General features: G+C 40.6%; 1 protein-coding gene across 3 annotated transcripts in view; it reads left to right on the forward strand.

Moving 5' to 3' along the window:
• The window catches only part of brinp2 (bone morphogenetic protein/retinoic acid inducible neural-specific 2), a 347,460-nt gene that overhangs the window by 126,717 nt on the left and 193,454 nt on the right, over positions 1-27,289 (forward strand). For all 3 annotated transcript variants that reach the window (XM_050033564.1, XM_050033563.1, XM_050033565.1), the window contains one exon: positions 13,326-13,772. In XM_050033564.1, coding sequence (XP_049889521.1) covers positions 13,393-13,772 — 380 coding nt within the window. In that variant the 5' untranslated portion in view covers positions 13,326-13,392. The remainder of the gene's footprint in view (positions 1-13,325; positions 13,773-27,289) is intronic.

Here is a 27,289-nt window from a genome sequence, read left to right on the forward strand (position 1 = left end):
TTGAGTAAACTCTCATTACGCCTTTGCGCGGCGCATTTAAGGGCGAGGAGAGGGGCTCATTTGATTGGTGTGATGTGTGTAAAACCCACTCCACGCCTTCTCTCCTCCCTCTTTCCGACTTGCGCAGGTAGAAGGGACAGAGGTGGGAAAGAGGAGTAGCTGCGCCAGGTGCACGGTGTGCCAAACTTGCAAAATCCGCCTGGCCACACCCAGTTGGCGAAGCGCAGGTGCGCTGCGCCCCCGCCTTGCCCGGTCTGCGAAACTAGAGCCCATTGTATGGTGTCTTTAGTAGCTGAAAAAGTGTGTTGAGTGGCTGGTCAAGGATGCCCAGATGCTCCAAGGACCCTTAATGTCTTTGTCTTCTGTGATTGGCATTTTATTAGTGGATCTAATTGTACTAATAATGATTGTGCGTCCCTTGGTATCATTCTGTGTTTTCTGTCTAAATTCTGAAGTTTTTGGGGGTCCCTGACCACAGCACAGGTGGAGATCTCCCCAAGTTCTTTCTTTATTTGGCAGCACTTCCTGAGTCAGGGGATGGCTAACGTTCAGAGCTGTTCAAATCAGATCTATGGAGAGGACCAGCTGCTGCAGAACCAAGTTTGATGTAGTTTAGACCCAGTAAAATGAACAGTTTAGTTTCAGTTTCAGTGCACCTGACTTTCTGCGCTCCGACAGCGTGGTGCTATAAATAACCAAACGGTATATAGATTTCAGCAGCACTCATGATGAATTTTAAGATAGCTGTGTTATTTTGACCGGTTCTCAGCAGTTTCAGCAGTTTGGTCAAATGTTGTCAAATGTCCTATTGTTGCTGTTAGTTTGTAGTTGGTTGGCGGTGAAATGCTGCTACCATTAGTTTGTAGTCAAAACTAATAAAGTTGGTCAAGACTAGTCCAGGCAGCTCTGGAACTGGGTTAAGAACAAATGGGCTCGAGAACTTACTGAGGCCAAAACCAAAAATAATTATTGAATTTTTTTCCGATATCCGATATGCCAATATATAACAACTTATTTGGCTGATAACTGATACCGATATCCATACATCATTTTTTTCCACCACCTAATTTTAGTGGTCATCAAGTCTCTGGAATTAACATCACACTATGCCCACCAGCAGATGGAGACATGAAATACAATGCTTTTCAATATTCATTCATTTTGCAAAATAAGAAAAAGCATGTTGGCGATTCCAATAGTTCCTTTTAAAGCCAGTATCAGCCAATACCAATGGCATGTCAATATTATTGTGCATTTCTATTATTATGTCATTTCTCCTGGTCAACTTATTCTAACAGAACATCTGTTTTTTTTCACCAGCTAATTTTGAAACCGTACTGACATGATTGCAATATCCCAATGATGCACGAACAAGGACTTATAATATGTTATGACACTCAAGCTCAGCAAGGTCTTGGAGAACAGCATATTAGCACTTTCTAACACTGATCAGTGGGTGGGATACGTGAGGAGGGATAATATGACTTTTAGCAGATCGTGCTGCTGACAGGCTGTGGTTTTCTTAATCATCAGCTGGTGAGGATGTTAACAGAGGTATTGATGGGCCTTAATTGACCATATGGCTGCTTGTTTGTCTAGCTGGAGATTGACCAGAGAACACACTGATAAGACAGTAACACACATGGATCTAACATGTGCTGCACAGAAACGTGAACACACACACACACACACACACACACACACACAGAGCCAGCACAGCACATAATTAGTCACACACACACACAGAGCCAGCACAGCACATAATTAGTCGTGGGTTCCAGTTCCCAACCATAGCCCAGTGTTCCTCCCGACATTATCTGCATTATGCTGACATTATTGCTGGCTCTGCTGCTTCACAATTCAGTCATGCTTGCACGTGTGTGTATGTGTATGCATTTCTGCATGTGTGTGTTTTTGAGATGGGTGGGTTTCCTACTACCTGCTTGTTCAAAAACAGATTCAGCCTGAAGTGCTGCAATCTGAGAAAAAGCCAATTACACGTCTCTCATTTCCTTTTTTCCTTTTTTTTTTATCAGATGCCCTTATGTGCCCCCTTTCTTTTGTCCTACACTGATTATTCCAGTCACACTCTTTAATTTCAATGCACTTTCTTTATCCCTAATCTTTCTTCTTCCCCTGGATTGTGAACACGTTTTTGAGGCTCAAGTGGGTGGAGTCGTTGCTTCCTAATGATCTCTGCTGGTTTTGAGAGGGCCTCATAAAATATTGACAGCTACATGTAGGAGTTCACTTGAGCACGGCGATCAACCTTTTCATGCTTTAATCATGGAGTTTTCCTCCTGTTTTGGGGGTTTGTCAACAAGCCGCTTTGACAAGTCTTTGCCTGCCTCAGAAGAAAAAAAAACATACTGGAATTAAAGTCAAATCAGTTTTATTTTCACAAATCACAAAATTGCCTCAGGGGGCTTTACAATCTGTACAGCATACGACACCCTCTGTCCTCAGACCCTCGCTTTGGAGAAGGAAAAACTCCCCCAAAAAACACTTTAAAGGGATTTGCCAATTTTCAACCAGCTTGGTATTGGTAACAAATTGTGTACTATGTGTAAATAACATGGTAAACCTATCTTACCAGTGGCCGGATCTCCCTGCTCATCTGGCAGATTTCCACTCAAACTACAGGTGGTACTTCTGCATGTTCGTATGCCTGTCACCATGGACACATGGAGTATAGAAGCGGATCAAGAGAGAAACCCGCCTCCCTCTCTTACAGTCAGACCAAACTGAGATCAAACAGTAAAACTAAGCAGCGCTGATCAAATATGAACCAAGATTCTGCAACTGCATTGCCTATTTCTCACCTAAAGAGTTTTCAAAAACATATTTTAGCTTACTGTTGAACTGTAATACAAGATCATTTGCTATCAGCAGGTCGCCATATTGTTGACTGTGGAAAAACGGCACCACCAGCAGGAGCATTCGTTGGCCTGGTGCAGCACACTGTAGTCTGGTAGTTGTACGTTTTCTGCCTCTTGAGCAAAAGCAAATATCACAGCCCTTTTACTCTTTTTTTTTCTCTGGTCATGTAGCACCAATTTCAAAAGTATGTCCATCTTTCTACTACATAGACAGCCCGGTTTTATGAAAATACCATCTTTCCAGCAGTGAAATACTTCAAGGGGTAAAAATTGGAGGACACCTCAGAAGCAGCTGAGGAGTGATATGTCTCCCAGGACAGACGGACGTGCAATACATGTTGTAAGACCAACATAATAAAATTACAATAAATACAATACATATGACAAAATAATACATAGAATGTGAACATATATGACATTGATGGATCCAGGACCATGTGCTTGTGTGAACCATGTAACCTGGAAAGAGGACAGGCAACACACACACACACACACACACACACACACACACACACACACACACACACACACACACACAAGAAGCAAAACTAAAGCACCTTATTCACACAGACAGGAGAATGAAACAAATACACAGAGGAAGAGAGGGAGACAAGAGGAGAGGCTGAATCTGTTGGAGGACAGAGATCCAGATCCAACATGGGGAATGAGACACTGACAGCCAGCAGTGACGGAGAGAGCGTCCCAGAGTGGCTGATGGTCCAGCACAGAGAAGGCTGAGTTAAAAGACAGAGAGAAAGAGGCACACAGCAGTGCTTGTGGGACACAAACAACAGAGGGTGATTGAGAAGCAGTTGCTTGAAGTTAATATTATTCTCGTTGGCAGGACTACTCGTCTTAAATTATACATTGAGACTGAGATCGACCCGACAGCTGGATAATAAAAGAATGAGCAACTACTAGAAAGTTGAGGCAAAAAGCTGAGTTTTGATTTGAAGGCCTGCCCTCAACAGAGTCGGACTGTCTAATGTCCACTGGAAGATTATTCCAGAGAAAGGGGGGCACGATAGGAAAAGGCCCTGTGATTGCTGGGGACAAACAGGAGCTCTTTATTCTGAGAGCCAAGAGTCCTGACTGGAGTATAACATTTTGGGAAGATCAGATGAGACAGTTTTGTAAGTCATCAGAAGCACTTTAAAGTCTGATCTGACACAGGAGCCACTGAGAGAAAGCTAAAAAAAACTATGCAATATGGACAAATTTTCTAGTTTTAGTTAAGATTCTTGATGAAAACTAGAAAATTTGACCAAATCATACCAGTTTTAGCTTCCCTTCACTGGCTCCTGAGCCAATTAAAGACGGGGATCAGTTGAAGTGGCTTAATGTGATGCAGACAGATTGCAGATGTCTGTGAGGAGCCGCTGAGTGTCATTACATCAGGCCGAGTGTGTTTGCCTGCAGTGAGTAGGAAGACTTGGATGGATTTTGGGTTCCATCCAAACTTGTCAAATTTATTTCAGAACATTTACAGTGAGAGGATCTCCCCACACTGACAGATCATGTTACTGCTTTCACTATTTATAATTATGAGACTTGTTTGAACAAACATATCACAGCCTAAGTCTTGTATTATTCTATTCATTCAGTGGATGACTTATTGAATGTCATATTGGCATTTCACAATTGGAATTTCTTAAACAAGCTTGGCAGAATCACTTGGCAAATATCACTTGCTGCAAAGATGATAACGGGGCTATATGTGAAAGCTGTAAATACTGTACACTGCAGCTGAGAGCAAAGACGTGGCAAAGCTGTTGGACGTTAGCGAGAATATATTCATACCTATTGAAAGAGCCACATGTGCACAAAGACACAAAGGTCTATGTGGTCTATCTGAACAGCTCAACATGCATCAACCAACCTCCCCTCTGGGTTGCTCACATTTGGTGACCATTCAGGCCTTCCTATCAGGGATAGTAATAAATACATTTTTTACATATAAAAGCCTCTGTAAATCTACCTTTTATTCATCAAGTATTTGCTATGTAAAGATATAGTGGAGTAATGGCGTCCCAAGAAGAGAATGAAGTCACGCTCCCTCTATGTTTTTTGTAATCTGAGGTTCTCTGTTTGTTATTGTGGTAGATGGTGCTGCCATGCGTGCATGTTGACGCATGTGAGTACCTAGCAGCATTTACGCTGCCTCTTCAAGGCGGAACTTGTACGCCATTATACGCCTTACCTGTCTGTGTAAGACTTATGTCTGCAAAAGAGGTTGGGGAGCACCTTACCCTCCGAGCAGAGGACAAGATCAGCTGCCAACAGAGAGGGTAAATGATTGCATTTGCCATGTTATGCGATTGTTAGTAGTTATAAACGGCTGCCGATGTGTCTGTTATATTTTACACTAGAGGCCATCTCTGCTGTGTTACGTGTTTCCCCCCGTCACGCCTCTTTTGCTTCTGCAAAGCTGGCATGCTGTCTAAAATCACACACTGGAGCAGCATGATGCCGCCGCTGTTTGGTTCTGTGTAAGAATGCACCTATAGTGTGATATCTGTAAAAAGGGCTCCTGTGTGTGTGTCCACTGGTGAGCTAATCACTGCTGCTCCCCACTGCGCTCACACAGCAGTTTCCGGCGGTTATGACTGATAAATGTGACAGTGTTTTCGCAAAAGCGTAATGACCAACCTCCAGTTTCCCCCAACACCCATAGCTCTGTCCTCAATGTTGTCAGTGTCAGCACTGTTCAATCTGATAGCACTGTTAGCTGCTAGACGCCAGCTCAGCTACCATCTGTGTTGAAAACTGTGTGCAGACAATCTCAGGTCTCAGGTTATTGTATATTGTTAACTTTAAGTAGGGCTGCAACTGAAATTAATCTATCAGTTTAATTTTTTTTTTGATGACTTGATTTAGCATTTTATTTATGAGACACTTTTTAAAAAGTGAATTCACAATTTCTTAAATTAAATCCAAAGTGTAAAGATGTTCAATTGACTGTTACTTTTGCAGGAAAAATTAATAAAAAAGTTGTTGATTAGAAAAATATACTGGCTCACGCTACATAGGTCTTCCCAAGGTTCAAGCAGTGAAATGTGGCCTCCACTGTGAGCCCTCCAGCCAGCATTAGCTCTTCACCCCACAGATGGAGCTCACGTCAAGATGTAGATGCGAGCTCCTCTCTGCCTCTGCCATTCTATCACTCTTTGTTTCATCTCTGCCTCTGGATTCATCTGTCTCTCCTTCTGTCGCTCTTTCTTAACCTCCCTGTTTGTCTCTCTTTGACTGTCATCCCGTTACGTTAGCATCAATCCTCCTCCGCTAGCTTTCGTCCAGCCTTCACTTCTTCTCTCTGTCACTCTCTGTTTTCCATCTCGTTCCACCCCCCCCCCCCTCCTCGGTCTCAGTGTGCGGTGATCCTGAATTACAGGGGGGTAGCAGGTGTGCAGCTGGCTGGCTATTGCTGCTGACTCGCATAAACGCTGAGAGGTGAGTAGTGAGCTGCTGGGGTTGAGGAATACAGCTGGCCTCTAATGCTGATGGACCTCCCCCTGGTCTAATGTTTGCCAAGGGCCCAGCCAGGTGCTCGGCAGCATATGCACACACACTCTGAATCCGCGCAGATACACATGTCCGTGGCTACAAACGGACACACATATGCGTGTCAGATCTAATAAGGATTTCCAGCTGCTGTAATTGCACTTCTTGGATTTTGAGCTGATGAATTCTGCTGCAGGTTCATGTTCTCTGCTGCAGAGAAAAATGGAGGTTGTAATTTTGTCTGACTCAGAGAAGAAAAAAAGCTAGGACACCAGCTTCCCCACATTATTTTCTGCCTTACGAACTGGAACAGGATTTACTTGAACGAGTCAGGAGGCCGAAATGCTTTCACCTCAGCCTTTGGCTCGGTCACTCAGTGGCCGGGTGGGAAGTTTAAGGAGCATGTTCTGGTGGGAAAGACTCAGCTGCATTCCTTCAAGAGACGTTTTCCAGCATAACATGCTCTCAATCTGCTTTCCCCATGTTTCTCATTTCCTCCCTTCTTCCTTTTTGTACAAACATGATACAACAACTTACTCCTTGCTGGCGAAGCCACGCACAATGATGGAAGAAATCCAATAAACATAAGCCGCGGCTCTCCCTTGACTCCACTGTCGTCCCTGAGATGTTATTTAAGGGCGACACGTGGTCGATTTTCCCATTCCACCTGGATGCCCTCACCCCCCCCTCCCCCACCATCTCCAATATGGATTTGAGATGTTCGTGCCTCTCTACCTTACCTCCTGCTCCCCCAAGTTGGAAGGGTAAATACACACAGGGTGTGTGAATAATGCAAGGCGAACATTAAATGTCAGGGCTAAAAATTCACAATTTCCCCCTATTGTCTCGCTGGCATTCGCAGCATGTTTTATGCATTTTATAATTAGCGGGGGAGTCTCGGAGGAGAAGGAGGCCTGGCAGTTATGGGGAGCGCTTATTTCTGTGAGAGGTGGCGTTTTAAGAAGTTACAGAACATCATTTGAAAGGCAAATCTCACAGCTTCTCGAATGTGATATTGATTCAGAGAACAATTCTTGCAATGGTTTTCCCACTCCAACGTGTGTGAGCTGCCTCGCATATATGCTGTATATTCATTAAAGGAGGGAAGAAAAGCAGCGTTTCCAATTTCAAGTTAGAGTTAATTTGCAAAGAAAAAATTGTTGTGATTGAATGATAGAGGTTTCTAAAAGGGGGGGTTGGGTTAGAGAATGAAGAAGCAGAATGGAATGTATGAGAAGAGGCAAGACACAAAAGGTGAGATGGAGTGGGAAAAGATGACAGAAACAGAATGGCCAAGAGGGTGACATACCTGGAAGAGAAAAAGAAAAAATCGGGTAGAGAGGAGGGAGGGGTCAAGGACAAAGGAGATAGAGAAAGAATGAGGAGAGTTGAAATAAGTGAATGCACTGTATAGGCACGCACTCAAGGTCTTTGCTCCAAACATTTCTCCTTTCATTTTCCACTTCTATAGATTTTTACTCCCTTCCATTGCTCAATCCTATTGTTCCTCTCCTCCTTATAGCAATTGTCACTTTTCCTTCATATGCTTTCTTTTAGCTTTTGTATCTTCAATTTCCCATTTTTTCTTTCTTTTCCTCTCATCTATTGTTCATCTCACATCCATTTTTTCTTCAGAAAGCTTCCTAAATGCTATTTTGTGTTTGGCAGAGTCTTCATTTATTGTTCCAGTCAGCCTCATAGGTACAATACATCAAGTCTAATTCAATTTTTACATAAACATTCATACTGCCTGACAAGAAATTACATCACTGAGAAAATGTAGAATGTTTTGTGAAACACCACATGTCAAGATTTGCAATACTGACATTACATGTTATTTTGTGGCTTGCTGGTTGGTTGGGCTGCACTGCCTTCCAAAAGGAGAGAAAGAAACAACTCTTTTTTGTAAGTCAGTGTGCAGCATTGTTTTTTAGACCATGATACAGGAGAGAGTAAAACAAATTGTGATAGGTTGCCTGTGTTGTCCAATTGGACTGACAAAGAAACACAGAGCTGATACAAACAGAAGAAAAACTAATAAAGCAGGAAGAAAAAAAGTTGTTTCAACATAGACTGTAAAAAAATGATAGACATTGAATTCCCATTCTGAAGCCTCGAGTTTGGGATTTTGGCTGTCGCCAAAAGTGGCCATTTGGGCGAGAGGTTGGCGCTGTGGAGGAGCGAGGGGTGGCAACCAACAACCCATGAACATTATTGGTACATTGCAATCATTATTGGCACAACCTTTCACTTAAAGCAGTCATGCCCTTAATTATGTATAAATGTAAGCCTTAATAAAATTTAAATGGGTGGCGTTATATAAATATTCAACCCCCATGCAGTTGTCATGAACTGGGAAGTTAGCTGTTTTGTTCCAGGATTTAAACATGTTTATTGTGCTGTAAAGTTGGACATTTTAACATGGGCTGTATGAGGGTTGACTCACTTTTTGAGCCAGCCTCAAGTGGCCAGTAGAGGAACTGCAGTTGTTGGCACTCCCACAATGGCTTCATGTTTCAGCCCAGGCTGAAACAGGCTGCCACTTGGGTCCAAATCAAAACCATTGTTACAGTGACAAATATATTTTATCATAGTGCTATGAGAAACTAATAATTGGAGTAGGAAAAGAGCTTCAACCTTTTTGTAACAAACTGAAATGGGCTGTCACTCTTTTAGAATGGCCTTTAATTTAGACTAGGGCTATCCTTTTTTTTTAGGTTTATATATTCTGTTTTAATGTATTTTATCTATGTTGAAAGACGTTTGATACCCTGTAGCCCTGTTGCACTTTCCATTGTTTTTTTTTCAATGTTATTTGACACTGTTGTTAATCACTTTGGGTACCTTTGGGTTTTGTAAAGGGCTATAGAAATAAATGTTGATTGATTGATGTTGATCGTCAATCTCAAATCAACTAGCTTAATATGACTATAATGAGTTTCAGAATCAAAAGCAAAAGTAGCATAATGTTGATTTTGGGAGCAGGTCAGGGTAGCTGAAAAGGCATACAAAGTGTTTTTTTTTTTTTTTAACCGTGATTGTTCTGTACATGAAACATTTGACTCTGCCCTCTACATATCCACCAGGTGGCACATATTTAATTTGCACCACTTTTACCTCTGGGCCTTACAGTACAAGGAACAACATCAGCATGCCATCCCATTTATCAAGTTCTCATCCTGCTTTTAGTTGCATAAATACATTCGTTTGACAGATGACTTTGCTAATTGCCTTTTCAAACTGCAGTAATCTCTCGCTGCAGTGAGCGAAAATTAAAAATGCAGTGCCCTGAGTATTGTTTTTTCATGTCTGAGCCTGCATTTATCCACCTGAAATTAATTCTCTAATTTGTTTGTAAGATAAACAGGGAATACTTGGGCTCCCAATCCACTTAAAGCATCCTCTCCGCTACTTTACATATCCGTTCTGAAATGCTGATTTGTCCCTGAAGACTCCACCCAGCAATCCTGCTAGTCATTAACAGTGAAATGAAGAGCAAGCCTCTACTTTTCTGAAGGGCACCGTAAAGTCTTGTAAAGTGTCACCTTAAGGAAAGTGTTAATGCAATGTGTGTTTGTCTGCGCTGACTTAATCCAAGCAGTTGGAAATGTGAAACTAGACACTGAGAATTCACACTTGAGCTGTAGTGTGATTTGTGCTGATGTGTTTGCTGCTAGCACCTTGGATCAGTATGGAGGCGGGTGATGACATGCCTGTCCAAACACAAAGCATCAAGAAACTGAAAGCAGTCACACTTGTCACTGTGGTGCACTCAGTGTGTTGAAAGTGCTCCTCCAAGTACCCTCTAATTATTAGAAAACTTTTAATAACGTCTTTACAATTTTGACCTCAACTAAAATCACTAAAAACGGTTTTACTTTACTTTTAATCATCTTTAAAGCGGACAAGCATGAAACAGGTTGACAAATGTACCAATAAACACTTTTCTGGAGTCTTTGCAGTCTAGTTTAGAGGGTAGGTCATTGTTGGTATTGGTCTTTTCAGGGGGTTCACTGACATAGGAAAACTATCGAATTCCACGAGTTATTTTTAGCAACATGATATTGCTATAACATAACTGACAACAAGACTAAAGATGACACGAGTCTCACTGTAGGACATTAGCTATTGTACATTTCTGACTCATCACAAGTTGTGAGAACAAGAACAGAAACAAACTGAAAGGTAGGACGAACACAGTTTCCAGTCCAAAAACCTGAAAAACTAGACTGCAGATTTTGTGCCTAAGGTTAAAACAATTTGACAATTTGAGTTGCTTTTGGATACTGGAAGAGAAAAAAAATCTAAAACACTACTTTTAAACCTACAATCACTGAGTTTTTTTCTGAACATCTAGTGAACTCTCTGTTTTTGGTCTCTACCAACTCCTCAGGGAAATACCTGGCTTTTTAGCTGTGAAATTATCTTTAAGAATTATTGGTTATATTTGGTTTAATGTTTGTAATTTGTAATTTTCCAGTCCATAAATTCTAAACTTTTAGGGATGCATGATGCTGAATTTTTGCTCATATCTGATATGGCGTTATGTGGCAAATGATTCTGGCCGCCAGCCAATACTGATATATGCATCTATTTTTTTCCACCTAATTGCAGTGGCATTCGCTTATTATTATGCCTACTCTTATTGTGATGGCCCACTGGCAGATGCTGTCATAAAATACAGTGCTTTTCAAAATGTACAGCTTCACTCGGAAAAATAAGAAAAACAACTTCAAGTTGGTTACATATCAGACATGTCATATTTACTTTTATGTAACATTTTCAAACAAAACTGTCAAATTCCTTCTACTTTAACAGGCTTAGATGATGCTCTCCTTGAGTAAATCCTGACAATAGCCACAACCAAGGCAAACATGACCAACTTTGACTCATTTAAGTCTCATAATTTAAACATAATTGTCATTTCAGGCCAGTGCCAATAATTCATTTTAAAGCCTTTATCTGCAAATACTGATGACATTCCAGAATAATTATGCATCCCTAAATATTTTGTACCTCATTAACTGGATTTTGCATCCAAAGATAAACTCTTGAATATTTAAAAAAAAAAACAGCACCTTTTAAAGTGAAGATAAAACACTGAATAGTATGACTGTGGTTCATTTGATATTTACCTTAGGCAGCATATAACACTGCAATCAAACTGGACATTAACCTAGATTTGCGGGAAAACTAGATTGTATTTCACATTTTCGCCAGCAGGGTTCACCCATCTTACAGCAAGCTTGTTGGTGATGTCATAGCAATGCTTGTTTACTATGAGTGCTCTATACAATACTGCACTTGAGACTAGTTTGAATAATTTTTAATTTAACTAAATAAGTGTCAATACAATGGAAGTTTAGAGTTTAGATAGGATATAAAGAACCACGGCCAACGTTAAAAGCCAATTACCTGTGATTTTTGAGCCAATAAGACCAAATACAGTGGTAAGATCTGTTTTCATGGAGTCGGACCACAGCTGTGAAAGTGAAGAGCCGCCTGAACTTGAGTACTGTTACATCCAATGTCAGGTTGAAAAACAACACAAAACACTTATTTGTACCAAATATGCGCTCTACCACTCTGCATCAAGTGATCCAATGTGTGTCCAACTTGACGGAAACTACATGACTCTACTCAAAACAAAACTCAGAGTCTTCAAAGGACAAAACATGCTTTACAGTACCAAGCTCAACGAGCCTAGCTCCATTACTCCTACTGGAGAACAAGCGGACAACAGAGACAAACCATTCCAGTGACATCACCAGCTAGCTTGTTGTAAGATGGCTGCGCCTTGCTGGCCAAAACGAATATACAATCTAGTTTTTTGGCAAATCTAGGTTGATATCAAATTTGATTGCAATGTCATATGTTGCCTAATGTAAAATTCAAACAAACCACAGTCATAAGTTTCTGTAATTCATCTCCTCTTTATTAAGCATGAAACCATTGTGCACCTTTCTGTCTGCAGTAGCTGAGTAACTGAACAGCTCAGTCATCCTGTGTTATCAAGGTGAACGTCATCCCATAGCACTGCCAAACCACAAGGTTTCATTTGACCTTTATAACTCTAATAACAAGATTACAGTGATGTGAAAAACTAATTTGCATGCAAGCGCATGTTTGCACAACTGCTGACAATCCACCTGGCAGATATTAATGAATGACTGACCACAGTTCATGACTGACAGACAGCTCATGGCAGTGGAAACAATCGTTATTGTGCTTTTACTCATGATGTCCAGTCACAGCTTAGTGGATTTAGGTCATGCTCATTGTCTGAAGGTTGTGTAATGGTATTGTGGGAAATTTAGGAGATCATTGAAGAAGATTAGGCAGTGAGTGCAGTATGAAGATGAAGTACAACAAAGAAATCCACTGAATATCATACTTTGATTACAAGGTACCGATTGGTTAGCAGGTTTAGCTGTGTTACCACTGCCCACTGGACTGAAGTAGTGCTGACTCTGATTCACTTGTAGCCTGGTTTGTGATCTGGCGAACAGAGACCCATACATACATGTGGCAGTCTGGATTTTATCCAGATATGAGACACTTCAAATGACAGGCCTAAATGGGGCCTAAGAATAAGAGGCAGTGCCCTCATCAGTAAAATGTAATTTCTTTGAAGCAATGGAAGCAATGCCCGTCTGATTTGTGCATTTAATTAATGCTCCTAGTAAAAATAATTATGTGTCTCTGACATGCGGAGAGAATACCTTTCATGTGCACATTCAGAGCTGACATGAAAACAATCACTCTCCAATGATTGATGTTAACTTGATAAATACCACTTTGGGGGACATTGTGCTGCCTTCATAATTCTGGACTGTAATCACAACATGTGGACAGAAATGTCCATCAAAGACATCAAAACTGTTAATTATAAGGAACTGCTCACTTTAAACTTTAAGATAAATGTTTCTGTGTCTTGTTTTTCAGGCCAGTGGGAGGTGACTGTCAGAAGAAATGCCGGTCCTAGGTGCCCTAGTACATCACCACCTGGACCATGGCGACTCCTTGGCCGATGAGAAAAGAGAGGTGCTCCCATGGCTCCGCCTGCCTTGCTAGATGGTCGGCGTCCTGCTTGATGCTCCTATGGTTGCCTTGGGCGTTGCTATGGCTGCCGTGGCCCACCCGAGCTGAACAACTGGGTGGTGGGGTGCATGGCGGGAAGGTGCTCCATGGTTCACTGTCGTCCCCCTCATCCTCGTCATCTTCCTCCTCATCCCCGTCCAGCTCTACGGCGTGGGGCTTCAACACGAGGCAGAGTGGAGGGCAGCTGGACTGGCTGCTGTCAGAGAAGGGACCTTTCCACAGATGTCCAGAGTACACCGAGTTCAGGGAGAGGTTCCAGCAGGGATTTTCTACCAGATACAAGATTTACAGGTGAGAGGGGTCAGCACTTGTGTGTATGTGTGTGTGTGTGTGTTTGTGTGTGTTGTGTGTGGGTGTCAGAGAGAAGAAGAAAGAAAGAGAAGTGTGTGTAAGCAGGATTTAAAAGATCACCAGGTGAGAGGAAAATATGTGCTCTCACTTATATCTCAGGCTACCTGCCCATCCTCTTAAGTATAGTGCTTTGCAACCTTTTTGGCTTATGACTTCAGGGATACTCAAGCGATTTATTTTTTACTTTTAAAAAGTTGGGGGGTGGGGGCCCGCAAAGGACAGATTAAAAAAGGAATGGTGAAATCAAAGCAGCAGAGGCTAAGAAATCCTTACTTGTAGTCCTTTGTACAGGTCAAGCCCCAAAAACACTGGATCCTACATTTCCCAAAATGCAGTTTGTTAGAGCATCCATGGCTGGTAAATGCCCACATGGCCATCTCCACAATTATATTTAGCGGAGGCCCTGCCGCACATCTGAACCCTCACACTCCTCAAGGCCCTCCCCCAACATATTTCAGCTAGCATTTCAGCTAATGTTAACTAGCCACTGTGGACTTTGTTTTAACCAGGGCCCCAGTGAAGTGTGTCAGGCTTCAAAGCCAATTTTTGTTGTGACCATACAGCGAAACTCCAACTTCTGGGTCATCACATGATGCCATTGTGCCCAAAAAGACTTTTTCCCCTTAGACTTACATTGTAAAAGAGGTGTCTGTAATTCAGTGACTTTTTTTTTTTTTTTTTTACATCACAACCCCCGCAAAATGATTTGTGTCAATATCAGGATTTGATCCATTCAGTCTGCTAACAAGTCTAGCCTACAGCCAATCATTTTATCCCCATTCAAGTTATCAGAGGGCTAAACTGGAAGTTAGTCGCTTGGCCAGTGGAAGTAAGCCACTTGGCTTGCAAAAGTTTGTAATACCTCACCCTATGGGCCCAACAACGTGAAAGAGCTGGGCAATTTTATACATGAGAAGTGAAACTTTTTGGTTTTATGAGCCACCGAGCAACTTTCATAGAAATGAATAGGGACCCACCTCCAACGCTGTGTCTAGGTCTCTTTATACATCCATGAGTTTAACACACCTTATCCCCAGTAACATCTCAGCTAATGATAGCTAGCTGCATGGCCTGTCCCACTTTCCCTCTGACTGACTAGTACTCGTTGCCTTCATTGGTCGGGCTGGTTAGGGTCAGGCAAGAGGAGTGAGATTGGTTAGGTTTAGGGTAAGAATGTCAGGGTAAGCCAGTCAGAGGCAGAATAAGGCAGAGGAGGGCACGTCATGCCATCTCCATCCTAGGAAAGAAAAACTTAAGCTAACATTAGTTAGCAACAACGACACTGTTTTTTTTAAGACATCCATACAGCACAACCACAGAGCTATTGGTTAAGACAGGGGAAGAGACATGTGGTGAGACATGACAGGCAGTAGAACGTCGTTAGGAGAGGATTGTGAGGATTGAAAGGGCAATGAGGTATGGCCTGTCCGTCACTATCTTCATACCCTCAGTTTGGAACATAATCTTTTTGTTAAAAATGTGTAGTCTTAAAGCTTATACAGCAACAACACTAATGACAGTATCAGGGTTATTTTATCAGACTTGTCAAAGCTCCTCCAGAGCCACAGAAGATGTTACACAGCTTTTCTTCACAAGCTGAGTAGTACTCTTCATGATGACTACACTGACCTTTATGTGTACAAAGTGAATGCCAAGAAATGTATAGTTGCAACCTCTCGTCCCAGGTAAGCTGTGAGAGGATTTTTTTAATCTTCTCTAGTATAGTTTAAATGATTCTTAGAGGCCTAAAGAGGTTAAACTCTCCAGCATTCAACAAGAACAAAGGAAAAAAGAGACTAGATTGGAATAAAGTATAGTAAAATTGATATAATTTTCTATATAGCCTACTAATATAATCACAGATATGTATTATTGTTCATCTTGCCAGCTCCAGACAATCCTGTTACACTCACTTTTGAAGCCTGAGGAGGAAGTACTTAATAGCTGCAGTATAAACTCAGTCTACAGATACTTACTGTTCCTTTTCAGAGGGATATGACATGGATGAGCAGTCTATAGTTAAACACTAGTAGCCACAGTAGCTAACCTTGCCCGTTGCACAACCTCAACTATGCAGTGTACACACCAAAGCCCACTATTGCAGAACATCAAAAAGAGAACAAAAGTAAGAGGCTTAGTGGCAGGTGGCTCTGTGAGGTACTTTCACATAAATCCCTAATATGTACCCCATGGGGCACAGGAGAAAAAGTCAAGCAGTCATTAAAATACATCATCTGTAAAACATGAGTGTCAGCACCAGATTCAGTGCTAATACATCCAGTAGATGTTGAAATATTTCAGTGGATAACTGAAAACTTTGGTATGCTTGACATTAAGATTCATCATCTTGAGACCTTGAGTGTCTGTACCAAATTTTATGGCATTTCGTTTTAAAATTGTTGAGATATTTAAGTCTAAATCAAGGCAATGGACAGAATGACATTTGCCTTCCCTAAGGCACAATACTACACCACCTGGGACCCTCAAATTGGGAAGTACTTCTCCAAAGTCTCATCTAAATTAGTAATAAAATGCTTTAAAGGAGCAGTGTGAAGGATTTAGTGGCATATAGCAGTGAGGAGAGCAGATTGCTACCAGCTGAAACTTCTCCTAGTTAGGATTACTTCAGTGTTCATTGTTCAGTAAGTTTTTACCAGGAGCCGAATTACCCACAGAGGTCTCTTCCTCTCCAAAACAAATGGACAAGATGATTAAAACCGGTAAAAATATTCAATAAAGCAGTTTCATGTAACAAATTGTGTGTTGTTTGGCTGTTTGGCTGGTTGTCAACGTGAACGGCCCTATCTAGAGCCAATGTTAGGTTTACCTATTGTGGGCCACCTTAGAAACATGGTAGTGCAGCATAGCGATCTTTGTAGAAGAAGACCTGCTTCTTTTGTTGATATAACTGGCTTGTTCAAAAATAAACAAAAACACAAGAATTCTTATTTTCATGTGATTATACACACGAGAAAACATGGCTTTTATATAGTATTCCATTTTTGCCAGTATATCTCCCTGAATCCTACACACTGGACTTTTAAAGGAATGATTAGCCAAGGAGTAACAGCTTAAAATAAATAAATAAGTAAATAAATAAGGAAAATTAAGTATTGCTGTAATGCCATGAGTACTGCAGTTTGTTTCAAATATGCAAGAAAACATTTGGCTTTTTGCTCCCATCTGTGCTGTATGACTTTTTATAACTTTTTTTTTAACAGTTAGTTCCGGCCCTGCAATCTGATTGGTCGAGAGACAGTAAAACCGTGATGATATTGGAGTACAACATCACGGTTATTTCACTGTGTATGTATCACTCCGCCTCACAGCTGATTGCAATCAGCAATCAAATCAAAACTGACGGTTAGTTTCAGTTAGGTCAGCAGTTGCGTTGTAGGCTAATTAATTCATCCACTGTCAAACAGCCAAAAATATGGATTTATTTCCTAAAATAAGTTTTGAATTGAACTATGAATGGTCATCAGAGGAAGATGAGGGAGAGGAGAAGCTGAATCCATCTGAGCACACATCCAGGTTTGTCAGTGTTTCATCAGCGGAGCTCAATGACTTGGAGAAAAGCAACATACTGTCAGATCAGAAGGCAGAGTCGGCTGTGCCTGTGAAGCGACAGTCCACCATGCAGTCACCAGAGACTTATTTCACCGGCTGCACAATTAATGGAAACGTGCAGATAAATGTGTATAAAGAGTAAGTGCCTGGCGCACCATGTCTGCGTTACATAGCAACGGTGACAGCGGAGTCCTGAGGGAACTATTTTTGTTGGCGGAAGACAAATAAAATGCTTAAATTATCTATTTTGTCCTCATTTTTCAACATTTCTTAATCAGCCTTGCTTATTTAACTGTTGAACTGTTGTATAAAAGCAATATCACACTCGAGCTCGTGATGTTGTACTGTGATATCGTCACGGCTGTGATTGTAAGGCCTGCAGCCTCGTGCCTATGACCAAATCACAGCCGTGACGATATACCAGTATAACATCACTCCCTCTCGTGAGATATTGCTTAAATATTCCTGATTCGTGTCACACATCTTTATTTGTAAAAAAAAACAAAAAAAAAAAACAATGTTAATACTAAGCATACACAGGGACACAAATATTCCAATTTTTTATTAGATGTTGGGCAGCCAGGTAATATTAAAGCAAATATCACTCAGGGAAATATATTAAAAAATACTGCCACATCATACTCAAATGAAATGGAATAAAAGGTGATAACAAGATGATATACAAGCGCAGAAACAAACACTAGAGGTCAATATGATGATATTTATCTTTTCAGCTTTGCCTCTGCAAATACATAGAGATCCATTTTTTCTTCAGTTTTTTTAATCATGCAGCACTAACACTACAATTCCATCAAGCTCTGTCTGTGTATGAGAGCGTGTAATGAATAGATGTATCACTTTTACTCCAAACATGCATTATCATCAAACACAGCTCATCGCTATTACAATTTGCTGGATGGGTAGAAATTCAATTCGAGCAGTAGAATTATGATTTGTTTAACGCTGGAGGAAGGGATTGTGGGACAGCAGTATCTCCTTTCCTTTCATTAAAAATTGTTCTTTGTTTTCAGTGCCAAATGAGAAAGAAAAGAAAGATGTGAAACTTTGGTTTGGACTTTTCATTAGCTAATTAATTGGAAATGTTTTTAACTGATTTTGTGTCCTGGTTTCGGTTGAAAATGGATTTTATAGTAATCTTGAAACATTGCAGTGATTTATGAGGTTCTTGCTAATTTAACAAAATAAAATTTGCTCGGAGCTGGACTCTTTAAAGAGTGACTAAACAGAGATCAGAGGGAATGACAAATGTATTTTATCTGGGAGATTAAAGTCAGAGAGTTAAATACTTTCAGTATAATCTGTGAATGGATAAAAGAGGAGCGGCTGTTGAGTTTGAGTGGCAGGCAAAGGATTGAGTAATATACTGCTGTAGGTTGTGTCATATTATAGCGCATTTATGAGCAAGCATCACAACTTGTGATATAAAATATATGTAGTAGTTATTTATTATAGTCAAAGAAACATGACTGGCCATACATTCAGCTTTCAGTTATCACAGGTGACTCAATTTAAAGATATCTGACAACTCATCACTCCAAACTCATGAATCACACAAAAAACTTTCAATTTTTCTAATTTCACCAAAAGACAACTTCTGAACAGCTGCAGCATTCAAAGGTTGGTTCCACAGCTGCAACATATCTAAAATCTTACCATGAATCACCATGTCAGTCATGAAAAAACATTTCACCTGTTGTTCATAATTATTATTCAATATAGGATGTAATTCCAAAATTATAATTAGGACAAGATGGATATGATGAGATGCTTTTAGACAAAGGAAAATAAATTTGTAGGGGTTTTCACCCATACAGTCAGAGGTGTCACATTATATGGTTATTGAATTTCTAAAGACCATTTTACTATTTTTCTAGTACTTTAATAACGCCTGTATCTCATGCCCTAGCAGCCTTTGTTATTGCCCTGATAATAATGCAAACAGATGTATATTATAGTATTTTTATATGTAAGATTCAATTTAATATTTATGATACAATAATGAGGAAAATTGATTATATTACTATTTATAAACATATCATTTACTTGTTAGTACTGGGATAGTAGTAATAATAAGACTCATAAGTATTATGTACATCCAGCCTGTTCATTCATAGGTCGTCAAATACAGACGCTTTGTCATGGTTTTTGTCATCATGGTTTGGCTTTAAAAAAGAACTTTTCACACGGGGTTATGGTTTTGACTTAATGTAACGTGACGGACATACGTGACGCCCTTACGTTATTTATGTAATGTTATGCTAAAATATTCCAAGGTTGACTTTTGGTTTTACACAGGACACAAACTCTTGGCTTCCTATGTGAAAGTCCTATGCTTGTTTCACCCAGCCACCACCTCATTCTTTTGCCTATGCAGACTTTCTCACTTTTTGCACTATGTCAGTTGCACTGGATATCAGGTATTAGGTTAACATTGGAGTTAGCTGAAAGCCTGGTCCATCTAGAGATGCTAAAGGGAACCTTCTGCGTCAGTATCAGATGCAGAGGCACGTGACCAAGTGTCTTATTTGACAACCTAGTGGTGAGACCAGGCTGTTACATCCACAGTAAGCTGGCTAATCTTTAAAGCACAGTGTACATGTGGAAATGACATTCATCCGTACTGATCTCCACATAAGCACACACACACACTCACCCACACTGACATGCCTGAATACAGGCAAGCAGCTAAATGTCTTCCTTTGTCCTATTTTGGTCAACAAAATTGCATCACAGGCAATATCTGGTCAGTAAACATCCATTCTGTCTCCTTATTCTCACTGTGATCACCTGCAGTGATTCAATACAGCTGAGCTGACAATTTACTACATATTTTTCTATTTATGTCACTGACCAAGTATAAAATAGTGATCTGATCATAAATATTACCTGTTAAACTAGTAATGTGATGAGATGTTGGTCAAATATGTGTTATGATTGCAAAGTCATCTGTACTTGTTTTTCTGTTAAAGGCGCTGTATGTAAGAATGTGGCCAAAATGGTTACTACACTCAAATTCAAAATACTGCCGCGAGTCGCGTCCGCCCCCCCTCCCCTACAGATTCGAGGTTGCTGGACAGCAGCACGCTGGAGACTGATTTGTTTGCCCACGGACGGCTGTCGTGGCAGGGCCGTGTCGCCGCGTCTGTGATCTTCGGTTTTCCAGCGGACCGTTCGAGCAAGTCCGGCTTCTCTGCTGCTAACGCTGCTGCCGGGATACAGCTGAGGAGACTGCTAATACTATGTACCGGGACACTGCTAATGCTGCTTGCCGTGCTGCTGTAGCTCAGTCGTAACTGTAACTGATGCTGAGACTCTACTGACTGCGTGACTGGTAGATGGCGGTGGGTGGCGCAACAGGCCAAAACACAAATTCAAAACATAAACATGATTTGCGGACTGTAAAAATGTTTTTTTAAATGCGAATATTCTGGCCGTACTATTGTTGTCGGTGAGATCAGTATGTTATATGAACATTATTCCTTAGTCTCTGTGACATATTAGGAGGATTTTATGACTATTTGCTTTAGATTTCTTACATATAGCTCCTTTAAATTAACTAAATTTATTACGTACGAGACTAAGTACGACATAAATTGACATAGTTACATCACATAATGTGATGTACCTACATAAAGGATGTGAAGGACAGGAAGTTAAAATAAGTCAAAAGTGACTTTTTGTTCCACACAGGACACAAACAGTGCTTTGCTGGGTGACAGCCCTGTGTTTGTTTGACCCATCCATCACCTCTACGTTCCTCTCTGCACCAACTTTCTTGCTCTTCATACTACCTTTATTTTACCTTTGGAGTTTAACCACTGCCCTTGCGTGACATAGTAGAACCAGAGAATTCATGTTTCCACCATGACAAAGCATCCTAATTGAGTTTTCATTGGCACTGTTTCCATGGTATCGGCACATAGTTTTAACACGACGTGCCACCATCGTGTACTGTGGTGTTCAGAGGCTGTGGTCATTTCACTCAGTTTCTGTAAAAAGTGACTGTATTTATCTCCTCCATGCATGTCACAACTCTTAAAAGAAATACTCTGTTTTGAATTGTAAATTGAGTCTAATGCATCTCAAGGCAGCGGTAGACCAGCAGCTCCTGTGCTCAGCAATGGTAAATCACTTTTTCTCAATGGAGTCTGGCTTTGAAGACAGCAATATAATGACTTCATTTTTTTCCCATTGGACATCACTGTCTGACATTAAGGTGAAGCAGTGAAAATACACCAGTAGAGTGTACACTTATACTGATATTGATTTTTTAGGTGGGACTTTTTTAAAGTGACTAAAATACATTTTGCTGCTAACCCCTTCACAGCAGTAGATTGCTTACCTTCAATGTTGGACTCCAGCCTGCTTCCCCAAACTGGGTGCGTGCCCATTAAAATCTAATGGTTGTAATGTACTATCTGTTGATAAGCCATACAACCCCACTTCAACAAATCTGAACACTATCCCTTTAACTAGAGAGACACACAGCTCTTGAACTTGTTCTAGCACAAAGCTTCATCTTCAGGTTAGTGTGGACAGATGGACAAAACAGAAAGTACAGACTTCATTTGCAAATTCATCCAGCTTAGCCTGGACAAACTGAGAGAAAACTCCCAATAAGTAAGCCTTAAGTTTTGGTGATATTTTTAAACTTTGCTTAACTTTAAGCAGGAAGAGAATTCCAAATATCTGCGTTTATTGCACTCCTTTTTACTCATTAACATCTTTTCTTAGAACCTACAATAGAGACACGAACAGTAGGCAAAACTAACCAGCTGATATAATTATGCAGTTATTGATAAATAATATAATTCTTGGTGTGGAACCTAGACTCTCAACACTTAACCTGCTGGAGAGGACAGTGTGTGCCAAGACGGGAGGTCTTTCTGCGTGTCCAGAGGCTGTTAGCTGTGTGGTCTATAAATAATGCAGTGCAGTCCTGCGCCAGGTCCGGAGTTCATGTCGGCCCCTGTCACCATTATCATTATTCCAAATTTAATACCAAATGTGATAGAAATACGCTGCATCCGCTGAGGCTGCAATTTGAATTTCCATTTCCTGAGATTTTTAACTTTCCTTCCTCTTCCTCCACACGCTCTTTAAAAATAGATTCTCCTGAAAGTTGTTGCGGCCGTTTGTACTGTCAGGAATGTAGACTTGCTGGAAAAATATACAGTATGTTCTAATTATCTGCAGAAGGGTTTTGTTGTTCTCTGACCGGTAGACTGTGACTATATTCCAAACGATTGCGTACAGAACTTTTTGAAGTGAATCATACAGGCACTAACTTTGCTTTCTCCCTCTCTCTTCCTGGCTTCCTTTTGTTAACTTTTATTCAGGGAAAAGTCAGCTGAGCGTGTTAGGATATGTGACGGCCTCTTTCACAGTAATACAGTCACTTATCCTCTCAACTGGTGCCTGTCTCAGTTCTTCGCTGCTCCTCTTGTCACTTAGAAATGTCACCAGAAATGTCTCATTCATTCACTTGTAACATTTACTTATAGAAGAAGTCTATAGCTGACCGGTTCCTTCTACATATGGTCTATTTACTCTAATATGAGGGTTTTTTTCTTTCACAAACTCTGCTGTCTCCCTCTGCCTTAACTTGAATCGAATGGAAATGACAGCAGCACTTACAGATGAGGGGGGAGTGTAGTGTGAAATGACAGGTGAAGGTTTTGTGACATAAGTGGGACAGATTGTCATATGACTCTGCTTTTAGCTGCGGGACACTTCCAGTGATCATTGCGAAGGCAGCATGGCAAACACCTCCTGATGTGTTTCTCTTTCTCTGTGTAACTTTTCAGATTCTTAGTTTTTGGCAAATACCTCATTTGTTTATTCTTACAGGCAGAAAACAAAATACAAGTTTCTCTCTAAGACAATGCATATGTAAGGTTGCATCATTATGGACCCTTTGTATTGGTGTCATAGAGCTGAATTTGTCCTGCTTCAGGATTATAATGTGTTCTCTCCACAAAAGCAGCGTGTGAGTCATCAGGTTCAGACCAGTGCCTTATGTTCACTTTGCTGATCTTTTGTTTGTTTGTTCTTTAGCTAATACTCATTTAATGCATGTAGGCAGACAGCCAGCAACCTCCACATGATCGAAACGGTGTATTAACATTTTCATGTAAACAACAGAATTAAACAGCATTTACTAACATATGATTATACTGGGGTGGTTTATTTAAACTCCTGAATCTTATTTCTCTGAAGACTTAAATGAAATCCTGGCTATGTTGTGTTGTTAATACGGTTAGATAAGATGAACTTCATTTACATGTGTCACAACAACAAAAGGAAGTACAAGAGCAGCTGCATAGATAAATACCAGAAGTACATTATGCACATCTACTATATACAATATGAAGCGTCAAAATAAAGAGAAAGGTTCTATATGGGACACATCATAAGTAATAGTAGCCGTTCTTCACTGTTTTTGTGATACATAATTACAAAAAGTTAGGAACTAGTTAAGACAATTATTGAACTGGTATCACCACAACTTAATAAAGTGCATAAAGAATATAGGATGCTTCATGTTTTAATTGAACAATCATTTTTACATATCCACCAAACCCGCATTCCAAGTAGAATTAGCAATTGAGAAAATGATGGCAAATATAACTGGAGAGCATCTTGCAATGGGATCACACCAATCACAGTGATCCAGCACCCTTGCTTGAACCACACCCATGTTGAAACTCAGCCTTCATTTTGATCTCAACACACCTTTAAAGTTTCTTAACTGCATCTCAACAGTTACTGTGTTGACAAAATTTGTTCATAGAGACAGACAGAAGCATATGCTCATACAATGGTTTGTATGATATTCGATGAATCAGTGGCCTATGAATGATGTGTGGTACTCAGTATAAAGTTAAGTAATATACCTGAAGTTACAGAGGGTAGGTTTAGGTAAGTACAGTTAGGTTTAGGAAAAGAAACATGGTTGGGCATATTTAGGTTTAGGCAAGTAAAGTTACCGTGGCTAGATTTAGGAAAAGAAACATGATGAGGATCTACCTTAAAATAACTCAAAGTTTCACTCCTTTGCTCCTTTCTCACACGGTTCCCAACACCAGCCTCCTGGGGGAAGTCCTGTGTTTTGTGACATTTCCACCACGCCAGCCCCTAACTGCAACCATCGGGGCAGCTTCCTTCATTACTCTCGTCTGTGCATTTTTCACATGATCGCAGCCTTTCAAAATACATGGGTTAGGCACAAATTACTGGCTCATCATTACGTGTTCTGTGTACGAATTTTGGTGCATAACTTTTCATGGGAAAATGTAAGAGTGCATGAGAACAGTCTGACAATATGAAGCATCAAAACAAAAAGAAAGGTTCTATAGAATTCACATCATAAATGAATAGTAGATATACATGATCGCTTCACTGTATTTGCTGTACACGATCACCTTATGTTTCAGTTGAAAAAGCAAAGTCCTCTCTAGTGTTATGGGGGAAGAAACTGTAAAAAAAAAAACTGTAAGTAAATGATCTAGTTCAAGTATCACAGCATGTTATTTTGACTCATCAGTATTTTAAGGTTAAATCCCTGCCTTGTTCACTGGGCATCTCACCTTTTGATATGAACCACATCTATCCTGTTCATTGTGTCTCTAACACTGCCCTGTGGCATACCTGTACACTTGAAATTGTCCCACTGTGTCCACTGAGGACACTGCGGTTATGTTCTCAATATGTCTGGGTCTTAGCAACCTGTTACCAGGTGTAACACTCAATTTTGCTTTGAATCAGGTGTGGGAATAGTCTTCCAGTGTGTTCCAGTGTTCCTGGGGCTCCTGGAGCAAAAGTCCACCGGGTGGCACAAATCAGATCATTGAAGTCAGCAGGGTGACGCACACCTGGCGGACTATTGCTGGTGGATGGGTGGGGTGCTTCGGGTCCTCGTGGCACGCAGGAAGTCAAACACCTTTCATCTGCACACCCTGTACACACTTCACAAGGTGACTTGGTCAGCAGTGTTTGCTTGTGCCTCCCTGGTATCGGGAGAGATACCCGTAACATGCAGTGGAAGAGTGGTGGAGGAGCAGTGATCATCATCTGCGCACCACACCACCATGCACTGCCCTGCTCACTAGATGCAGTAAAGGGTGCAGCCAGCTCTACCTGACCTGACGTGCATGAAAGGAGAGAGTATTAAGACAACAGAAGGAAGAGAAGAGGGAGAAGTAGCGTGAGGAAATGATTTATGATTTCATATAAAAAAAATATATCAGAAATTTGGGTTTTTAATCAGGCTTAGGTCCAGAACTGCTGGGTCGGAATTGGATAGTCAGGCCACACTCTATATGTATCTGTACAGTACACGTTCACGTAGAGTCTGGCCTGATTTTTTGCGCCTAATCAGAGCTCTAGTACAGTAACATTTTTGCGACTTGCCAGAAACATCAATTAACATTTCCTCATTATGTTAAGAGAATATGTAATCCATTACATTGAGACACGCTGAGTCACTGTGGCAGTTGGAGCTGTTACTGCTCTCTCTAATGACATGTTGATGCAGACTTGTATTTCCTTCAGCAGCTGTTTACTTTTGATATAAAGTTGCTCCCAGTTACTAAGTAACCAGCACAACAGATTGCTTTTCAGTCGGGATGCCGAATGAACTCATTCATCACTGAGTGAAGTCCTAAAAGCAAAAAGTTGCTTCCATTTGTGATATGATCAAGTCATGACTCAGCCATATGTAACAGTCTCCTGTTACGTCAGAGACGACTGCTGCCTCCTCCTCGCTATCAGATTCATGGCCGCCCTCTCTGTGTATGTGCTTTGCAAATGCATTCCTAAATTTCTAGGATTGTTTTTGCTTTTGATTTGATTGCTGCATCCCCCGCTACCCACAACAACAAAGCACTTGTACATTTCAGCCAACGCGTCCCACTCAAAGTATTCCTCAAGAAAGCTGGCACACTTCCTCCCAATTTGTATGAAAACAATGACAGTGGCTGTGAAACAAGGCCAGCAGGGGCCTGACAACATGGGCTTCAAGAAACACTGCCAAGCCGGAATGAAATGTCTACTTTTTTTCACAAGACAAAAACTCAAAACAATCCTATTTAAAGCTTCGGATCCAGATCGTCTTATTCTAAATTGAGTTCATTTTTTGAAGAAACATTTTAACTTGTTTTTCTTTTTGATTCAGTGTATTTACTTACTTGTGAATAACCTTGCTTGTGACTTACAAAATGAAGAATTAAACATTTTCTGTGCAATAATGAAAATGCTAATCAGTGTAATTCTCAGTGGTGTAATGAGGGACATCATTTCACGAACATTTTCCAAAACCAGATCGGTGATTGTGGAGATAGTGTATATTGCAGTCCAGATGAAACTCATAATGTTGCAATTAGAACGTAATTATAATTATAGTTATTTAGCATGTCATGGAAAAGGAAACCTGCAGTAAGAGGACAGTCACTGTGGAGACAACAGCGACTCCATGACATGTAAAAGCACCTCTCTTGTGTTTCTAATTACACTCTTGTGACCTCACTGATGCTAATACCTGATTATCATTAAGGAGAATAAGCGCCAGCAGTCTTTTCTCTGAATTAAGTTTCAACAGAGCTACGACAAAATTGGCTGCTCTCATTACTTTTTAATGAGGGGTAATGGAGATGGGAATACATGTTAGCCACATTTTTCTGGACTAACCCTAATTCGTTATATTTTTCAACCCTGTCATCGCACATCTTTCATAGGATGCTAGAGCCTTAAATAAGCTTGAAAACTATCATTGCATGGGTCCTGATGTCTCTTCTTCCATCTTCTCTCTTATGACTGTAAGCTGTGGAGAAATCCCACTCTAACTACAAATGAAAGGCAATGTTTGA

The sequence above is a fragment of the Epinephelus moara genome, chromosome 21, assembly GCF_006386435.1.
Source record: "Epinephelus moara isolate mb chromosome 21, YSFRI_EMoa_1.0, whole genome shotgun sequence".
In the NCBI taxonomy this organism is placed as follows: domain Eukaryota; kingdom Metazoa; phylum Chordata; class Actinopteri; order Perciformes; family Serranidae; genus Epinephelus; species Epinephelus moara.